The following is a 21516-nucleotide window of genomic DNA, read 5'->3' on the forward strand; positions in this document are numbered from 1 at the left end:
GAGAATAACATCGTCTAATGCCCGCTCAATCGCTAAGTGAAGACTCACCACACCTGTGACTCGTATGGTATACCAGTTACTGTACTCAACGTTTCGGGGCAACTTAGCCACCAGGTGGGGTCTACAGCAAGAACAAGACTGTGTGGGCGTGTACACATTGTGGCTAAATGATAGAGGATCACTTAGTCCAACAGTAAATATTTATTGTGGTTTAACTGTGTGCACAGCTCACCCATGACTAGCAGCAACTCCTGATGGCTGGATTACTGATCCTGAAGCTTTGCCAAGTGATGGGCTGGTTGAGTTTAAGAATCCCTACAGCTACAGAGATCTTGCTGTTCATCACACTATCACTGCTGATAAGTGCAACTGTATTCATTAATAATTGTCTCATCCAACTGAAGCGCACTCACAGCTATTACTACCAAGTACAAATGGCAATGGTCTGCACTAACACACGATGGTGCGACTTCCTTCTCCGCACCACCGTAGACTATCACTGTGAAAGGGTGGAGTACAATGAAACTTTCTGTCTCGAGATCATTCCCATACTGAGACGCTTCTACATCATCACTATTCTACCCGAGATTTCTCTGGAGGATAAATCCATTTGGGAACCGAAGGACTGGATCAGTGATGAGGAATCCTTCATTCAGGAGATGGAACAGCTTGTCTCTTGAAATAAATACCAAAGACGCGTAATTCACACTTATTGTAATAGTATTTTAACACACGTTACAGTTAAGGTGTATTAATTATCTGGTGCATCAACTACGATGCATATGCTACATTCATGACATACGTTGCATAAGCTACATACACGATATACATTACATATGTTACATACACAAGGTACATTGCACACGCTACATACACTAGCTACGATGTATATGCTACATACCGGAGGCACGTTGCATACGCTACATACAAGAGTTACACTGCATACGCTACATACACGAGGTATGTTGCATATGCTACATATACATATATACTCGTTTTGAAAATTCACAGATAATTTTCCTCATCCCAAACTTAACTTCCTTGATGGTAAAGTTAAGCTACATACATATTCGGAGATTTTGTTTTTTAAAAGTTACAATCGGTACGCTCACCTTATGGTTTGTAAATGTAATAGGTTACTATAAAAAACATTTATTTTTCGATAAGTTGGCGTAACAAATGTCACCTGAAGGTTTATATATGGCAAAGGTGTCAAAAATGGCGCATTGGAGATTTTGTTTTTTACTGCCTAAATTTTGTATTACAGCTAATGAAGGATTTAATGGACAGAATGGATAGGGTAAGTCTCAAATATGATCATGTGTGTAGTTGAGTACTGTATGTTTTAACTAGATGGAGAAGAATATGAATTTGAAATTTCAACAGGTAATTTCCTCTATCCTTCAATAAAGAGTACTATATGTTTTTACTAGCTAGAGGAGAAGATCCTTGAGAAGTTAGAACGTTCGCTTGAGGAGGAGGAGGAGGAGGTACATCCTACAAGAACTGTGCTTGAAAGGAAATATAGTAAAAGAAGCAATTTCAGTGGCAAATTATTATGCCCGGTAAGTTGAAAGTAGTGTAAACATTGTTTTGATACTTGTAGTTTAGATCTGTCAGCATAAACTTTGCACGGGAAAGGGGTACGTGGAACATTTTAACAGGTGCCACGCCCACAAATCGCTGATGTGGCCAATAGTGAATACAACTAAAGGTATGTGTGTAGTATGTAGTGGTTATCACATAATTAACTTGTTTTTGCTGCAGTGCACTATGAGCATAGCACAAATGAAGACTGTGATTCTGCAATTACTAAACAAAAGATGAACAAAAGACCCACAATTCAATCAGACTGTCCATCTAATCCAAAAAAGCCCATGACAATGCCATTACACTGAACCACAAAATATTTTGTTTACTTAGAAAGTATAAAACATGTTTATTATTGTAGCTATTGTAACATGGGAGCATAATGGGTAGAGAATTTGTGCAATAGTATAATTTTTTGCTTGCAAAGTGGCAATTGCAGTATATGATTGATATACTCCAATAGAGCAGCCAGTACTTCAACTAGGCCAATCATACAACTGACTGTTCTATTAGAGTAGAGTAGATCAATCGTTTCTGCTGCATGCATTATTAAACAAGCAAGGATTTATAGTTTGTGCCAAGCCACTCATTTTCTATGGGATTCCAATAGCAGCGCATGTATGATCATGAACTGATCAGGGATATATATAAAGATTGAGCGTAGTAGGAAAATTACAACAACCAATGGTACATGTAGCCTCTGTACCATTGGTTGTTGCTATGGCTCTTACTTTAACATGTTAATGGGCATGGCGGCAAAGCCGCCAGCCTCAAATGAATATTTGTACAACGGGTGTTGAATATTTGTACAACGGGTGTTGAATATTTGTACAACGGGTGTTCATTCTGGAACCCGGAAAGGAAGAGTCACAAAATCCACAATCGAATTGAGGTAAATTCACAATCACGTGAGCGAATTTTTACAAATACGATGCGTCACCGTGGAGTTAGTAGTAACGACAAGATGGAGGCTGCGGAATTGCAGAAGGTACGCTCACCTTATGGTTTTTAAATCTAATAGTTTACTGTGAAAAACATTTGCTCTTCGATGAGTACACGTAACAAATGTTACCTGACAAATGGCAAAGGTGTCAAAAATGGCGCATCGGAGATTTTGTTTTTTAACAGTTACAATCGATACGCTCACCTTATGGTTTGTAAATGTAATAGGTTACTATAAAAAACATTTATTTTTCGATGAGTTGGCGTAACAAATGTCACCTGCCTAAATTTTGTATTACAGCTAATGAAGGATTTGATGGACAGAATGGATAGGGTAAGTCTCAAATATGATCATATATGAACATATATGTTACTGTAGTGACGGATGGTACTGTAGTGTCGACTATTACTGTAGCATCGACTGTTCCTGTAATGACAGATGTTACTGTAGTGACGGATTTCACTGTAGTGTCAACTGTTACTGTAGTGACGGATGTTACTGTAGTGTGGACTGTTACTGTAGTATCGACTGTCACTGTAGTGACGGGTGTTACTGTAGTATCGACTGTTACTGTAGTGACAAATGTTACTGTAGTGACGGATGTTACTGTAGTGACGGGTGTTACTGTAGTGACGGATGTAACTGTAGTGATTACTTTTACTGTAGTGTCGACTGTTTCTATAGCGTGAATTATATGTGTGTGTGTGTGTGTGTTATTATTAATTAGTATGAATGTTAATTCATATACTAATTTAATGTGATACATTTTTTATCAAGAAAAATTCATGCCAATTTCATACCACTGCTATTACATTATCTATATGCAAGTCAGCAGAACAGTTGTTCATACTAATTTCATGAAATGCTACTTATGAAACATGTATTCATACAAAGTTCATATATTTGGTTACTTCATGAATTTAGTTTCATGTTAGTTTCATACAGCAGTTTTATTCATACAATTTTCATACTAGTTCATTCATTTAATATTCATATACTTTTAAAGTAGTACTGAAATCATTTATATTTCATAGACAAAAGTAAATGCATGAATTTAATTTCATGAACTATTTCATGCAACCTTTAACAATTCATACATCTTTCATGCAAACTAAAACTAGTAGCGAAACAATACGTAAGCAATTTTTACATGCGAGTTATTACAGCCAAAAAATTATTTCCGGAACTTGAGAGTATCCCGTAAGCTAAAGTAGGGATCGTCCCAAAAGTGGCACACACCATCAAAAATGCCACCATTAAAAATCATCAGTTACAGTTGACATTGTACATTTGTTTTGCCCTACACTGTCCTAGTAAAATGGCTGATGATTTGCACATACTGTACTTTTTTGGCCACACCTCTTCGTTACACACCTTTATACAGTTTACATTATACTAATGTGACTGGAATCACTGGTGTGGGAAAAAACAGTCTTATTGCCCATGACAGTAAGCTTGAATTTTTGCCCCAAATGTATATAACTACATTAATACACCGGTTATTAAATTTCACTCTCAATACCAGCCACGTTTAAGTGGTCTGCTTCTGCTGACTGTGTTTTCCAAGCACAGTGTGGTGAGCCTTATAAGTCCAATGCCTTGATGAAGCTATGGCCAATCAGGAGGTGGCTATGTGTGTGGCGGTACAGCTCCATGGTTTAACTAATTGTTGTTCCCATTACTTAGACTAGTACACACGACGTATTCAAGTTTCATTATTAATTTTCATTTTTTCCCTTACTTTGGCCCTTTTTCTGTTACATCTTATTAGCTATAAGTCATTGAAGTCTAAGTCATTGAAGTCTAAGTCATATTAGGTTAGGTATTCCTAAGGCTGCAGCACAAGTTGCTGTCAGACCTTCAGTGCTGGTCACTGTAAAGTGTTAATAATAATAATAACCTTTTGCCCTCTACTCCGCCCACTACTGCTCACCTGATATGGTCAATCTGGATCAATCTTGGCAAAAGCCATCTAAAATGCAGGAAACCTATCTATCTATTGTGTGTAGTTACTGGTGCAAAAATATACTCCAATATCTTTAATAGGTCTAGAAATACATCCCACTTTTCATCATCTTCTGGCACAAGATCACCAACTAGTAGAGGCGAGAAACGACCCAGACACCAAGTTTGGGAAGCTACATAATATTGTGCAAGCTGTTAACAATATACACTAATGTATACGTACTTACAGGACTGCTGAACCTGATGTTACAGGACTGCCGAACAGTAGTAGTACCTGATGAAATTAGTGTGTCATGGCTGATAACGCTAGGTTTGTTGGTGTTATCTGTAGGTCTGTATTGAAAGTTCAGAATTCTATTATTCAATCTGGACAATGTGAACATTTTTTTGTCTAGTATGAGGTATAGCAAAAGACATTTTATGTGTACTTAGGAGAAGATAAATTCACATTCATTGTATTGTAGCGATTTGTTCACATGCCACTATTGTATGCAGCCACCCAGTGAAGAGTGCTGGGGAGATATGACAAAATAGGCAGTAAAGGTAAAATGGTTGAGAAAACAGAATGTTGTTATGGTGCGCCACTGTTGGACTCTTTGTAATCTTTGTTCTCGTGTCCAAGCATTGTTGAACAAGTATGTACAGAGTACCACATTGGGATTTACGGTATGCAAGTAAATTCTTTTAATATCTAGGTATTCAAGTCACATAAGCTCAACAATGGTAAAATTGGAGATTACTGTGATAGTGAACAGTTTAGCAATCACCCACTGTTCACTACAGACAAGCACGCACTTCAGATTAACCTCTACTATGATAACCTTGAGGTGTGAAACCCATTAGGTTATAAAACTAAAGTACATAAACTAGGTAAGGATTTGGTTACTTGGATTTGGTTACTTTGCAATAACTTCAATAGTTATATGTTTTATTGTACTCTTCACACAACTATATTTTATTTTCTGTTGGAGAACATTGATCCCAAATATTGATCACAACTCATGTTATCAAACTGTTGTAGAACATGAGCTACTTAAAAAATACACAGTTAAAAAGGTACTTCAACCATTTATGAATTCTTTTAAGCAGTTGGAAAGCGTGAGTGTCGTTTCACATTATTTATGTCACTTATCACCTTCATTCAATCTCACAGATTTCCCCGCGCAGGTTCGAACCCTGCTCGCAGCGCCACTTTGTCACGAAGACAAGCCGAAAGTTCACTGTAACAGCTGGATTATTATTGTCAGGACCAAAGAATTGTACAGAGACTAGTGTTGCACCGATATGGGATTTAGCCGATATTCCGATAACCGATATACTGGACAAGGAAAGAGCCGATAATTTTAGCCGATCCGATATAAAATATATATTTGACAAGTTTCTTAATCAGTGTAGCAATACATAGTAGTTGAAAATACAAAAAATAAATGGATGTAATTTATGGTACTCAAAACTGCTTAGTGGTGTACAGCTATAGCTACTGTAGTAAAAATACATCAGAACTAGATACGCGTAATAAAGTAAATAAACCAGTAGTCACACAAGACCAACTGTATACAGTCACAGTGGTAATCACTAAACTACTTACTAGTATTTGTACTGAGAGCCAACTAGGCAAAAATTGTTTTGAATGAAAAGCAGGTCTTCAGTCAAAGTAGGTAAAATTCTGTTCCTCTTATCATCATGTAGATTACCTGCTGCAGAGAACAGCCGTTCTGAAGGAACTGATGTTGCTGGGGGACATAAGTAGTGTTGTGCCAGAGTTGCCAGCATAGGAAACCTTTTCTTATTTTGACCCCACCATGTGTAAGGATTGCCAGTCTTGTAATCCAACAGTGGTTCACTTAAGAACTTCTCCACTTCTGATGTGGTAGCAGGAGTATCACCAGTAGAGTCAGTAATTATTTCAGAGATGACATCAAGTAAAACTGCACTTTTGAGCGGACACGTTCTCTTTGGTTGGCTGGGACCAGGTTCTTCAGCTGCAGTCTCACTAGCCATATCAACAGAACTGCTCATTTCCTCAACCAGCATCTCTTTGACTGTGGCCTTGATGATATTCCCCGAAAAAAATTTATCTTTGAACCTGGGGTCCAACAAAGTAGCCAAGGCCAATTCTTTCTTTTCTTCTATCCCTGCAAAGCGAGACTTTAAAGATTTCAGCAGCTCACCTTTCATTGTTTGAACACCGCTATCATCGTTGTTTTTCTCAAGTGTTATGGTTAGTATCCTTATGTATGGAATGACAATTGATATTGAAGCCATATCTGCTGATATAGAACGTGTAATTTCCTCTACAGGACTTAAAATATCGACACATTTCTTCATTAATTCCAATTGATGTGGTGTAAGCTGCTGGATATTGCCAGTTTCTGCACAGTAGGCTGCCAGTGCCATTTTTTGCTCCAGAACAGATTGAAACATAAATAAGGTAGAATTCCATCTAGTTACGACATCTGATTTAAGCTTGTGTTGTGGTACATTTAAACTATCTTGTATTCTTTTCAGGTTGTAGCAGGCAACTGAAGAACGATGAAAATGTCCCACTATGCTACGACATATTGCTATTATATCATTTATGGCTCTTTGTACAAATAGTCCATCTTTTATTACTAATTGCAGAGAATGTGCAAAGCAACCAAAGTGCATAAAACAGGCATCTCTCATGGCTTTTACCATATTGCTTGCATTGTCACTCACAACAACATGCACTTTATCCCGAGATATCTCCCAGTTTTGAAGCATACTCTCCATTTGTGCTGCAATGTACTCACCAGTGTGAGCTTCTTGTATTGGCTGTGCATGTAGGACAGCAGACACCTTTACAAATGCATCATCAATCCAGTGTGCAGTTAAACTTAACAAACAAGTTATATTAATACTACTGCTCCATATATCTGTGGTGAAGCTTATGTACTTGGCCCCACCAACCAACTTATATACTTCATCTTTCATGCCAGTATAAATTTTAGGTATAATGGTATCTGTGAAATACTTACGACTTGGACACTTGTAGCGATGCTCCAGAGTTTGCAACACCCTTTTGAAGCCAATGTCTTCAACCATTGATAATGGTTGGCAGTCTACTGCTAGCATCTCACCAATCCTTTTATGCACACGCTGAGACCTGACATCGTTTATATCCCATGGCTTCGACAGTTCTTGCGTTTCTTCAAGTGACAATTGCTGTTCAAGCTTCCTTTTACGTGTTTGCTTCTGAGGTGGAGTTTCTTGAGACTCTTTTCGTTCAATATACTGTTTATTGATGTCCGGATGTTTAGCGAGATGGCTCACTAGATTTGTAGTAGTGTAGGACTTTGTGCTACCTCCTCCCCTCGAAACTTTCGCCTGGCAAGTGTTGCAAACAGCGTATTTCGTGTCCTCAGTCACCACGAAAAACTCCCAAATGACGGAGCGCTTCTTCGCCATTTTATTTTACAACAATGGAAATAATACGCATGCGCAAGCCTCACGTGACTATCGTATCGGCTTACTTTTAAAAGATCGATCCGATCCGATACCGATATCCAGAAAATCATGCCGATATATGGTTAAACCGATAACCGATCCGATTATCGGTGCAACACTAACAGAGACACAGCTTTTATAGGGTACATCACGTGAGCTTAATTATATTACATCATTACATTTATAATTAGCTGATACAATAAAATAATCAAATAGTTAAGTCCAGCTTAGTGCAGAATCTTGATGACACAGAGATGTGGTGTACCATTTCTAATCAACAATGAAGCACACCAACTCAGAGGCACATTGACAATTGTGTTAGCTGATAATCCTGCAGCCAATTTACTAGCAGGATACAAATTCCTTACATCAGCTAAAAGGCAATGTCACACGTGCATGGCAATTGCTAGTGATATGCAAATCAAGGTACGTGTATTACCATATAGTTTTGTGAATCAACAGCTATCCATGAAAAATTTACCCTCGTTTTAAGTATTTAACACTGCACTCTCAGAAAGCAAAAATTATCCTTCTCAAAAGTTTTGGATGATGGTAATCTGCTAAACATTTCCCCCCTTGAATAAATTCATAAAGTGGTACTTATTAAGACTACGATCTACCCAATGCTGTTGTTTCTCAATTCTTTATGTCTGCATGCAAAGCACAGTACATGATCATAAAAATTGTTAGATTAATAACACTCATACTGTAGCTGATTCACAGAGTGATTAGTAGTCTCATCAGCGTTGACCCTTAAGCAATTATATAATGGTTTCATTAAAGTAAATTGAAATTGTAAAGGGCAATACGCATTTAAATATTCTAATAAAACACACACTTACTCTAATAAAACAACACCTAAGTAGCAGCTGTTATGTTCATAATAGAACACAGGTCACATATGCACATTAGTACACATCTGTAAGTATCATACGCATAAAGTTGTATTATTTTTGCATTACATGTAACTTGTCTCTGTTCCAGTTTCATGAGAGAGATTTCCTATTAAGAACAACTACAATGTACAACTCTCACTGCAAAGACTGAATCATTACGTGAACATTATGCCACAACACTGGTGAATCAGTTTTGAATTGCAAATATTTCCATGTAGTCAACGGAGTCATACCAGATATCATGCATGATATCCTAGAGGGAGCCATTCAACTATACTACACTTTTAACATGTATTACTGCAGTGGGTGTAGCAATGTGTTTTCAGCACTAGAAGTGCTACTGATGGATGTAGTGCCACCAAGACGTACTAGATTGATGTCATTAAATGCCTTTGAGCATGTTCAATAGACAGCTCTATACAGTATTTAATCAATGTAATGTGGGTCCAACAGGTCTGGATTATTTATCATGCACAGTAGCTATGATGGGTCAAATTTGTATGTGAGGTAACATTGTTGGTTATGATAAAAGCACATCCTAATAATTTGTGTCATAATTACTTTGTAGTGTCACTTGTTCTCAGCAGTGTTACAGTGAATGGAGTCCCTCAAAATGACATTAAAATGATTGTGGTCACTTAGGAAATCTTAACTAGCTGAATGAATACCTGTCTTTTTACAATACACATACACATGCTACGTAAACCATTTATCACTTCAATTTAGTATGCACCGAAACAAAGTTCAAATCAACAAAACCTATACAGGTACCATGCATGTATTTATACAGGTACCATGCATGTATTCATGGAGAGTGAGAAAACTTACTTTTGTACTTACTTTTGTAATTGCTTTGTCGGAATGGTTTTCTTTGTACACATGAAGAATAGAATTATCCAAAATAAGAAACAGTAACAAAGCAGTTCATAACTCTTACATTAATGAATAGACTGTGTGAGTTCACATTTAGTCTATTCTATGTTAAGAAATTCTGATCGTATTTTGTGAATATTCTCTTCCAATTTGGAGTACAATGCAATTTGTGATCACATGGCATGTGTGTTTTTGAAGTATCAGGGCTGGTAAAGCTAGAATGGTTATAGTAATGCATTATGGATGTAGATCATACCAGGAATACAGTGTGCATTACGTACTATGGGTGGAATGGTCAGTGATACACACAGCAAATGGAATGCACGGTGTGAGGAGGCATACATCTGCAGTTTGGTGTGATATGCAACCATTAGTAGTACAACAGATTTACAGTAAGCTGCATAAACAGCAGTGTGTAGGTTTTAGCTAGTTAGATGCATAAGCACCATTTTTAATGTTACTGCCTAAAGGAACATTTGTGACCAGATTTGCGAAAAGGTACCTTTTTCACACACAAAATTTGACCCATTTTTTGTACTTTAATGCTTCATAACTTTTTGATAATAGCATATAATTGATAGCAATTTTCCATGAATGTGGCTACAGTATCTGGCTACATTTTGAGACTAAGAGCAATTTAATCAGTATAAGGAGTCAAGTGCTACATCTTTTTGTTTGCTGGTATGTCAAATGTGTGGAAAAGGTACCTTTTCGCAAATCCGGTCACATTTGTGACCAGATTTGCGAAAAGGGGTCTTCCACACACATCCAATTTTATGAACTTGGTAGACTATAACTTAGTGTTCAGCTAACATATAAACCTGCAATTTTCTCCATCCATTAAGCGATGTCAGTGCTCACTACTGACCAACTTTCAAGTCAATAGCTTTTTCCTCTTTAAAGTTATTAATCGTCAAAGTTGGTAAATTGGATGTGTGTGGAAGACCCCTTTTTGCAAATTCGGTCACATTTTATGTAAATTCAGTCCAAAGGAAACACCCAGCCTAAATAAATAAAATTCTAGCCTTGAAAGATTATTATAATGCAATTATAGAATTGTTTGCAAATTCATGAAAATAAACTTTTAGCTGGCTCAATTCCAAAATATTGCCCTTAGCAATATTTAGGCTAGCTACCATTGTAACATACATGGTGTAATTTACCTTTTATAATTAGCAATTGTAACATATGCACTGTAGCTAACTTTTGATGTAACACATGTGTATGTACTGTAACTTTACAATTAGTAAGTGTAGCATATTTACTCTTATTGATTGCAACATGCACTACACTGTTGATTTTACATCCTAGGCAAATCAGCTGTGCTGTCTGTCTAGTAATTAATAATAAAGAGTAGCTATAGCCTAAATATTTCAAGGGGAAATTTTTGCAGTTTTAGGGGCTACAGTACCTACTGAAATTTTAATCCTTGAGATGTTTATACTTCCATATATTGCATAAAGCCACTTCAACTAAATCTTATGTTTCTTGGGAAAAATCCAGCCAAATACAGGTCAGTAATAGTAAAATTAAAATATTCAGGTTTGCTACTTGAAGAGCGATTTAGAGAATCAAATGTGCTAGATCACTTGCTATATGGTGAGATACCGAGTGAGAACTAAACTGTAAATTTGCAACTTCTTTGTGGCATTATCACTAGTCTGGCCCAAGAACCAAAAGATTTAGTTGAAGTGGTCTAAATATAATATTATGCAAAGCAGCACGAAAATTTAAAACTAGGTAACATTTCTCAGCCTCGAAAAACTTGCCTCTCAAACTTTACAGAAGGATAATGGCACTAACCTGGTTTAGTGCATATTCTAGTCAGAAGCATGCTTTCGTTATGGCTGTGCCTTGAGTTACAGCAGTAGGCAAAAATGTAAGAAAACTATCAAAAACTTTAAAGTGAGTTTCAAACCTGAGACCTCCCATACTCTAGTTTGGTGCTCTAACCACTGCATCATTATGCTGACAGCTACCCTACAGCTTTAATTTGTACCTTAACTATGTTAATCATTAAGAAGCCTGCAGTAAAGAAAAATACAAAGCTGAACCCTGACCCTAACTTGATCTGTACAAGATACGTCTCCTCAGTAAAGTTGAATGCTCGAGGCACACTACTAGGCGCGTCCCCTAAAGTCGAATGCTTGGGGCATAATATTAGCTACGCACTAAGTGTGTGCCCCGGCCTAATGTGGAATCCTCGGGGCATACTATGATTCTTGCCAACCCTAGCTCGCCTCAAACTCAACAACATCTTTCATACAGCTGGTGAATTTGTGTAGGGCAAAGGTTTGTGTGGGGGCGGTTTATTTGCCGCCTTCACACAAACTGTCCGGCACGCGAGACCAGCAATTTGTTATTGTACCTGTCAGTAGATCATGAATAGGCGCCTCTATAAATGCATGAGAAATTACCATTTCCAAAACTTTCACATACGCAATGGAGTTAGCAGTGACAGCTGTCTTGGGGACCATTTTGTTATTGTGCAGTTTTATTTCCTGGTGCTTCTGCTGCCACAGAAGAAAGACATCATCCACCCTATTCCGTGGCATAGAGAGCAGTGCTAGTGAAGGTGGTGCCACAAGCACAGCAAGGATGCTGCCAGTGGCCCTACCTCCCCACCAACTCAAACAGCAGCATTTGTTTCTTTTACCCCTGAACAGTTTGCTCAGTTATTGGGCAAACTGGATGAAATAGTGGGGACACGTGGTGGGGAGAGTAGCGCTCAGAGTGACTCACAACCTGCTACTGCCACTCTTACAGGTATGAATTATTCAGCCTTAAAAGAACAACTAATATTGTACTATATATTGTGCAGAGGATGCTACTCTAGGTCATCAAGTGGTGATCATAGCAGTGGCAGAAAACCATGATAACTTTGATCATGAGACCTGAAGGTACTATCAGATTATTGTTGTAATCAGACACTTATGGCCCTGGGAATGTTGACCATCTAAGATGAAAATTAATGTGGGCAAAAATTTTCCTTGAAACCAGAGGGGAGGCATTTTTTTGTGATTATGTGTGTCATGCATGCCTGAAACAGATAGAATTTTCAATTCCATGTATTACCCTAGGCAACTCCATGGGGGATGGCTCTCCCTGTTCAGTAATTAAGTTTTCAAAATCAAAGTTGTATTATAATGGCAATTGCATTGTTTATGTTTCAGCACCAATTTTATGGCCTTAAAAATCAGATCTGGAGCATGATAGCTATCACAATAACTGCATGATGTATCCATACAGCAGACCTTTCAACCTGGAAGCAGATCTGGTTATGAGAAAGCCAGCCACCCACTCCCATGCCTACCATCTTTATGATGGGGCTCATGCACATACATTTGTTTTAACAAAAAATTGTTAAAAAGGCACAATTAGCTAGCTATGTGAGTGCAGTACTGCTGTTTACCGCAGCTTATAATATCTCTATGCTACAGTGTAGCCTACTCTACGATAAGAATCTCCTATCTTTGCTCCATCGTTAGATCACGTGACGCAATTCTTTCAACTTATGATGCACTAGCTCAGCAATAATTCATCGTCAAAATCACCTCTTATTTCTTGAGTAATCAGTATCCAGCAATGGATTCGGTGTTCAGCACAGATTCTCCGGACAATGCACCTCACCAGTGACCTCACAACAACTGAAACTAAGCAATGAACATTTGTAATAACACCAAGGGTAGGATTTCACCTCATTCCTCACCTTAAATGTGTGCTGAGTCTTTTTCCAAAGGTATTCACCTTTGAGTTTAAAACTGTTTGGCAGCATATTCACTCGTGACACAGTCAAAAATGCGGAAAACCGCCAAAACTTCCAGCTAAAAATACAGAGACGCCCCGCTATTTCTAATTACATGATCACGTGATACCTGGTACATACACATTTTGGGCCTTGAATCAAGGAGATTTAGCGTGTCTTAGGAAATTTTGTTGAAAATCATGAGAAATCGTGAGATCAGCAAGTGGTCATGACATCAAAGCTGAAATCGTGTGTCTCACGACCAAATCGTGAGAGTTGAGAGGTCTGCATACACATTTTGTCAGAATTCAGCTTTTAACATGTGATTTAGAGCTGTGTTTAATTTTGGAAACGGTAGTTCACTAGTGTGGTCTATTTGTTTTATCTACTAAGAGGTGGTCCACAATTATCTGTTGTTTTTTTTGCAAGTGTACAAAGAGTACTCTTTTTGTAACTCCCTCCCCCCAGCCCAAAGCATACTGTATAAAATTAATGTTGACACATGGATGTATTGTATAGCAGAACAAACACATAGATACTTTTTTAATATTGCAAAATTCATGTATGGTATTGGTTTAGTCTTTTAGGCATCTTATTATTTTGATGCTTTTAAAGCTACTAGGCACAGCAGGCATTAGTACCTGATGCACATTTGCAAATGTGTACATAAAAAAACATAGAAACAGTTCTTGGATATTTTCAACGTGTTCATACAAAACCATCCCAACACTGGCAGTAACAACAGTAGCTAGTACTAGTTTGTTGGGTATTCACCATAGTCTGAGGTGGACTGGAGACAGGAGATGTGGGTACACTCTGCAGAGACAGGTTTTCTCTATAGGTAACCCACAACTATCACAACTATTTAGTATAAACAAATTAGTACCCAGCCTCCCATACCCACAGCTAAACCCACAACACCTTCTGCAGGTAAAAAACAAGCAACAAGCAGTGCAGCTACAAACTATTCAGTTGTAACCACTTATCAGTGTTAATTGCTAGGCTAAGACTATAGAGAAAGAAAAGTAAGTGCTGTTATAAAAGTATTATAAAGCCTGTAGGTATCACACTGATAACTGTCTTACCTGTAGATTCAATGAGCTTTCTTTCCTTTAGCTTATATAAAGCTTCTTTTCATTGGTAGCTAACCCTAGCTACACTTTGCTTGGGTCCATGCATTAACAGCTCGCTTTATTCCTATGTTTATAATTGGACACTGAATAAGTAGCAGTAGAGGTTTACTACTAGAGCCTTATCACTATAATATTATTTGATTTCTCGCCAACTCACGTGTGATCGACATTTTAAAAAAGCGTACATGTGATTTTACCCCTCCTCCCTAGCGTATGGTTTGTACGCCTGTTAAAAAGCATAAAACTGGACCACCCCTAAGCTCCAGCAATATTAGTGGATTTTGCAATAGTGCATTATTTGGAATTGCTGATCTTAATTTCTGGTATACCTGTGTTAATTCTTACTCAGTATAGGCATGTTATTAAATTTTTCTGTTATGTACAGCTGTACACTTCATAGTTTTTTCACTTGGTGTTGGTAAGGCAACCTATCTGGGCCATACAAAATTCCTCAATGCTGCTTAAAAGTCTAATTCAAGCCTTAGTTTTCAGATATCTATATAGGAGATCTTTTCTTGCAGCTCAGATAGTAATTCTGAAATGTCAGACAACAGTTTTCCATGTTGGCAAATGAATTTCCCTCAATTTGTCCCAAACTTTTGTCGTTTACAGTGTACACACACACACACACTGCACACATGCAAAGACTCTTGGAATGCATCATTGCATGTTTACTTGAAGCGCAGATGCAATTGTAGACCAGTAATGGATCCTGTGATCAGGATCATCAGAACAAGTGTGTGGATATTCAAGCCAGACCAGACATCTTTTTTCCCAACCAAGGCCACTTCAACTGAATCCTATTTCAAGTCCATCACAAGAGTGAGATTTTCACCGTACGGCTGGCTACTGACAATGGTACACCAATGATAGTGCAACTTAGATACTGTTGATATAGACAGTTGCTCTCTTCAGTGAACAAAATGAATATTTTTTTACCGACTTGTCTACCAACCCTGTACTTAGCTGAGTTTGGCCTGAAGCGGTCCAAATGAAACAGTAGTCTGCCCGTATGAGGCTAGGGTTATAATATTTGTGAAAACGAACTGATGCTGGCAAATCACTACTTCGTTGTGGCTTGGCGTTACTCAGTGGATTACTAATGAGATTAGTAACTTTGTTACCTGTAGTAATAATATTATATTACTTAGGTAACACGTTACATTTGTAAGTATAATAACTTGAGTTATATTACAACGGTTTTTTCTTGCATTCGAATTTTCCATTCCGTACATTCCTTGTTACGTCATCCACGTGTACTCACAATGTGTAAACATGGCAGATAAAGATAGTCGCACCAGTGTAAATCTTGGCCTGATTCGTGATATTTTGTACCACGCTTGCCCTTCAAGTGGACCAAACGTCTCTACTTCTGAACATTAAATTCAGCAGCCAATTCCAGTCAGTGAGGTAAGTGAGTACACTGTGAGTAGTCAGTCACGAGGCCTGGGCCGAGTCACATGGTCCAACTCACATGGCCAGGCTCGCACATGGTGTAGTGCCTGAGTGGCTGAGTGAGACGTTATCCCTGTAAAGGCAATGTTGAAGTGTATAAACCTCACCATAAGAAATTAATTCTTGTGCCGCTAGCATCCGTTCACATGATGTATTTTACCTTCCTCTTGTAGGGTAGCTCAAGCATAAGCACCGCCAAAAGTCAGTCTTGGACATATTCAGTTCAAGTAATAAATGAAGCACGTAAGTCAGAATACAGAGTGGAAAACTGAAATATACAGGGCAATTTGTGTCAGTAGACATTCTTAAACAGTCTTTGTCAGTTTTTAAGCCAGATGCTGGAAGTGCAAATGTTTGCAGTTTTGGATATATATTACCTGGCCATGGTTTAAAAGGAAAGCATGTATGGGTAACGGCTTCAGAAGACTTGGATGAGATGTATGCTGTGCACAAGACCAAACGAGAAATAACACTGTGGTGCTACACTAACAAAGATGGTGAAAAGCCACGCAAGAGTCTTCAAACGATGATGATGCAACCTCAGCTGCGAAGAAGAATACTTGCGAAGCTACCATATCGGCTGTACAAAAAACTGTTAATGAATTAAAAGAAAAACATGGTACATTGTATTCAACTGAAAAGCTGCATGTATGGGCACATATGGTTAACATCGGAAAACATATTTCTTTGGAACAACCTCCTGATTACCCATTTTTTGGAAGAAAGAAATCAGCTACATCGCTTCCATCTTCATCCAGCCCAAATTCTATTAATGTCACACCAACTAAACGACTTGGGGTGCGCACTGAGTGTATTGATCAGCTAAGCAAGTGGCACATTCTGTTGCAAAGTGGAGCAATAAGCCAAGAGCAATACGAGGAGCTGAAAGGTGTTATTTTGAAAGATATGTCTGTTGATGTAAACAAACAGTAGCCATCAAGCTTGTCTAGCTATAGTATTACTTAATTGGTGTCACAGCGTATGATTTATGTACATGTCACTTACTGTTAATGTGCATGTATTAGTGTAATATTTACATGTACGTTGTACTTTTATTAATAACTTATCCATGATAAGCATTGTTTTACAGAAACTGAAGTGATGGCGGCTGTAAGAACATCATTAATTTTAACACACACTGTAACAAGTCATCATACTTTCTCATGTAACCCTTTATGTAACTAAAAGCCTCTTCAACTGGATTGAAATCCGGACTGTATGGTGGCAAAAACAAAGACAAGATTCCAGATTGTTGGAAAACATCTTGGACTTCTTGTACATGATGGATTGAACAATTATCCATTATTACAATTGAATTAGGGTTTTCACCATTATAGAGTTGCATGTTGGGAATCAGGGTTCCCCTAACAAAGTCATAAAAAACAGAACCGTTAACTGGGCCAGTTTTAGTATTGAATGTTACGACTTCTTTCATTGATACAGCCAGGATAGCATTTACCCTCTCTCCTCGATCAAGTAGTCGGTGACTTACTGGTGGCATTCCTCGAAATGAATAGCCATACTTTCGAATATGATCACGTTTATCACAACCGGTTTCGTCAACCCAAACAAACTGGTGTCTTCCCAATGCAGAACAGTAGGCCACAAATGCGCCTCGTAACACGTAGTTTCTCTACAATGCTACTTGCCTAATTCTTCTCCTGGTCATTCCATACCGTTTCATCACTTTGCAGACTGTGGATGGTGATACCCTAGCTGATAGCTGTTAGTTGGAAAATCATCTTGCACAACTCATGATAGATTATGTAAGACTATTGACAAGAGTAACAGTTCTCCATATTCATCTAATGCTCTCATTTCTGGTTTTGGAGTTGACTTTTGTGGCTTAACATCTCCAGTAGCTACGAAATGAGTATAAATTCTGTGAGCTGTGCTTGGAGCTATGTTCAAAGCTGTGGCTATGTCCTTAAAGCTGTAGTCCAATACTATTCGCCAACCTATATCTGATGAGTAGTCCTTTCTACCTGGCTCTGCTGACATAGGTAACAAATAGCTACATAGGTAAAAAATTTAAAATTTAGCGGATAAATGTGCGCATGCGTAAATGTACGGAACGGAATATTCGAACGCTCTGCTGTACCTCTTTTTATGGAGTATTTCGTTATATTACTTAGATACCATAAAAGTAATAATATTATGTAAGGCGTTACATAACTAATGTGTTACTCCCAACACTGGAAATATACTGCATTTGTCAAGACCCAGAGTATGGCAAAATATAAAATGTGACCATCGAGAATGCCAACACAAGTGGTTTCATTACAATTGTGTGGGGATTAAACAAGCTCCCAAGAAAAAATGGATTTGTCCAAACTGTACTACATATTAGTGTTTCAAGTTAATGGTGGATGCAAGCTACACAGTGCACGACATACAGTAAGTATTTTGTTTATTGTACATGAGTTCTCATATGGTCTTTTGACCAGTGTTATTGGTAATGTCGGGTGTAAATTTTTAACCTTCCAATTGCATATTCAACATGAATCCTGATCCTCAAAAGGCATCTAGACTCTTCAACTTCTCCCTGAGACAGTGAATGTTGGTATGGCTATAGTGGCACCGTGTAGAGTTATATAGTTGCAAGCACATAGGTAGGCCAAGAAAACACCTATCTCAATTTTTTGTGCATTTTTCAAGCATGTACATTCTTCAACTGGTTGTGAGACCTATAACGTCCATATGTGTATAGATTGTTTTAAAGCCTACCACAGTAAGAAGAAGCTAACTCAGTATGGGTATAGCAATATTGTTTATCCACATAATTTAACCTTGCAGATGAGATTTGCTCTGCTATTTCTCTGGAGATTGGGCCCCTAGCTATCTCCTAAATGAGGCAAAATCATTTTATTGTTGGCCCCAGCTCATATTTTATTGTTTTGTAATTTTAAGAAATTTGTAAAAAAAAATTTCTATAAATACATTTTTAAAAATTCATTGCAAGAACTAATCTATACAAAAACAGCCAAGCTGTGAAAAAAGGGTGCAACCCCCAAAAAAAGCCAGGGTGAATAAGATGTGAAATCAAAGGTAGCGTCCAAGAAATGGCTGTGATGGTAGGTTAATGGCAAAATTTTAATTTGTAGTTTTTCACCTAAACTTCATTTCTTTCTGAACGCCTAGGTGTCTTGGGAGTTGGCTCATCACTAGTGGCATCACTGAGAACATTGGGATCTACATCAACTATATGTAGATTAGAGATTGCTTTGTGCATGTTTTCATTATCCCTTGTAAAATCTTCCAACACCGTTCATATGTAGTAAAGCACTTTCTACACACCGTACCATGACTATGTATTAGGTGATCACAAATATCTTGGCAGCCCAATGTCTTAAGCTTGTCATTAAAAATGAAGGGTTGAATTTTCTCAGAAGGAGCTGACTAATAAACATCTTCCCGGAAAATCAAATATCATCTCCACAAGCTAAACATCATTTGCATTGAGCGCACATGCTGTTGGCATGACAATTAATCATTTGCGCAAGTTGGTTATGTAATCTTGAATGCAAGCCACAACCATTTCAAACACAAGTTCTTGATGCTAGACAGACCAGACCCTATTTTGTGGCACATATAAGCACCTAAATAGGCTAGGCGGCGCCAGACTAGTCTGAGTCATCATAGCTAATTATGCTGACTACAAGGTGAGGAGTGCATGTATAAGTTATTAAATACCTCATTAATGACCAAACTTCAAAATTCCAAGTATAATTCTTTTAATTTTTGTCATAATACTGGTTTCCAGATATAGCTACAAAGCAAGCAAAACTGCTCAATGAGTGACACAAAGATATTTAACTAGTATGTACGTGTGTAGTCAAGTATCATGATAATCATGATAATGAGGTACATTATCGCAATAATAAAAATTTCATTATCGCACACCCCTAGTAGCTACCTGGTTTTGGTATGGAGTAGAGGTGTGTGATAATCTCGATATTACCGATTATCTAGATATTAATAGAATATCTTGATTAAGATATCTTCAATTTAATTATCGATCATTATGCACATGCGCCCAACAATAATCAAAATGGCTGACAATGAACTGTAGCTGTAGAGTCGATGAGTGATTTTTCGGTTTCCCGGCAAAGGATGGACAGTTTATAGAAAAGGATAAGAAGAAGACAAATGAAGTGGTTTATAGGAAGTGTAAGAAGCGACTCGCGTATACCGGAGGCATCACAAATTTAATTACTCACCTTCGTTATAACCACTCAACGGAATATACAACATTAATTTGTGGAGCAACAGCAGCAGCAACAAGGTAACCAGAGTGCTTCAAACAACCGCCTATCAATACCTCACAACCCAGTCATTAGCAACTCATTTGCCACTTGCTCACAACACTACGAGATGGAAGAAATCGACAGAAGCAGTGTGTTATAAAGACATGCTGCCACTGGACACTGTAAGTGGTGAGGGATTTTTACGTATGATAAAGGAATTTGAGCCAAGATATAACCCACCAGGTAGAAAAGTTTTAACTACAAACTATTTACCAAATCTGTACGGGAGAGAATTGGACCATGTTAAGACTTCACTCAGTGACTCAACGTCATTTTCTATGACCACAGACATATGGTCTTCTCGTGCTAATGACAGTTACATTGGTTACACCTTTCATTATTTCACTGATGATGGCTGTGAATTCACATTGAAGTTGCATCTCTTGGAAGTACATAGCTTCCCAGATTCCCACACTGGGGAAAATATAATGACAGAATTGCAAGAAGTGTTTTCACGTTGGAATTTGATGCCTTCCAACTTGGCAAGCTTTGTAACTGACAATGGTTCCAATGTTGTTCGTGCATTCACACTGCTTGGTTGGCCTTGTGTTTCCTTCTTCAGCCATATACTACAACTAGCAGTGGAAGAGGCAGTCAAAAATCCTGCAGTGTCGAAAGCATTGGCCAGGATTAAGCAGCTGGTAACCCACTTTTATCACTCACCAAAAGCTACCAATGTATTGAAACAAAAACAGTGATCATTGCAGCTACAGACCTTACCTTGATACAAGATATCTCCTCCCGGTGGAACTCTGCCTACCATATGGTTGAGAGATCCATCAAGTTACAGCAGCCTGTGTGTGCAGTTTTGATAGAGTTGCAAAGACAGGATCTTATGCCTCATGACAGTGAAGTGTCTACAATTAAAGTATACCAGGCAGCCATGAAACCTATGGCAGATATATCTAATAGTATTGTGGGAGAAAACATGTTAATTATTCAGCTGTGCAACCACTGATATACAAACTATACAATTCTTACCTGAAGGTGAGTGCAAGTGACACCTCTGTGGGAAAAACAGTCATGAGTAATAAACTACTTCAGTACTACAACTCACAAACTTTGGATACTGCTGGACCCCCTGTTTAAGTCTTTAAGCTTTTTAGAAGAAGTAGAAAAAGTTTCATCTCGGTTAAACATG

The 21516-nt window shown here is 38.0% G+C and overlaps 1 protein-coding gene across 1 annotated transcript; it reads right to left on the reverse strand.

The window, feature by feature from the left end:
• Nucleotides 1-5876: 5876 nt before the first annotated feature.
• On the reverse strand, nucleotides 5877-8059 carry LOC136244416 (zinc finger BED domain-containing protein 4-like). Its single transcript, XM_066036001.1, has one exon. The coding sequence runs from the start codon at nucleotides 7925-7927 to the stop codon at nucleotides 6086-6088; it is 1842 nt and encodes a 613-aa protein (XP_065892073.1). The 5' UTR covers nucleotides 7928-8059; the 3' UTR covers nucleotides 5877-6085.
• Between the last annotated feature and the right edge of the window lie 13457 nt (nucleotides 8060-21516).

This window comes from Dysidea avara, chromosome 14, assembly GCF_963678975.1.
Source record: "Dysidea avara chromosome 14, odDysAvar1.4, whole genome shotgun sequence".
Taxonomy (NCBI): domain Eukaryota; kingdom Metazoa; phylum Porifera; class Demospongiae; order Dictyoceratida; family Dysideidae; genus Dysidea; species Dysidea avara.

Coding starts and splice junctions, on each gene's coding strand:
- LOC136244416 (XM_066036001.1), bottom strand. CDS start 7,927: ATGGCGAAGAAGCGCTCCGTCATTTGGGAGTTTTTCGTGGTGACTGAG.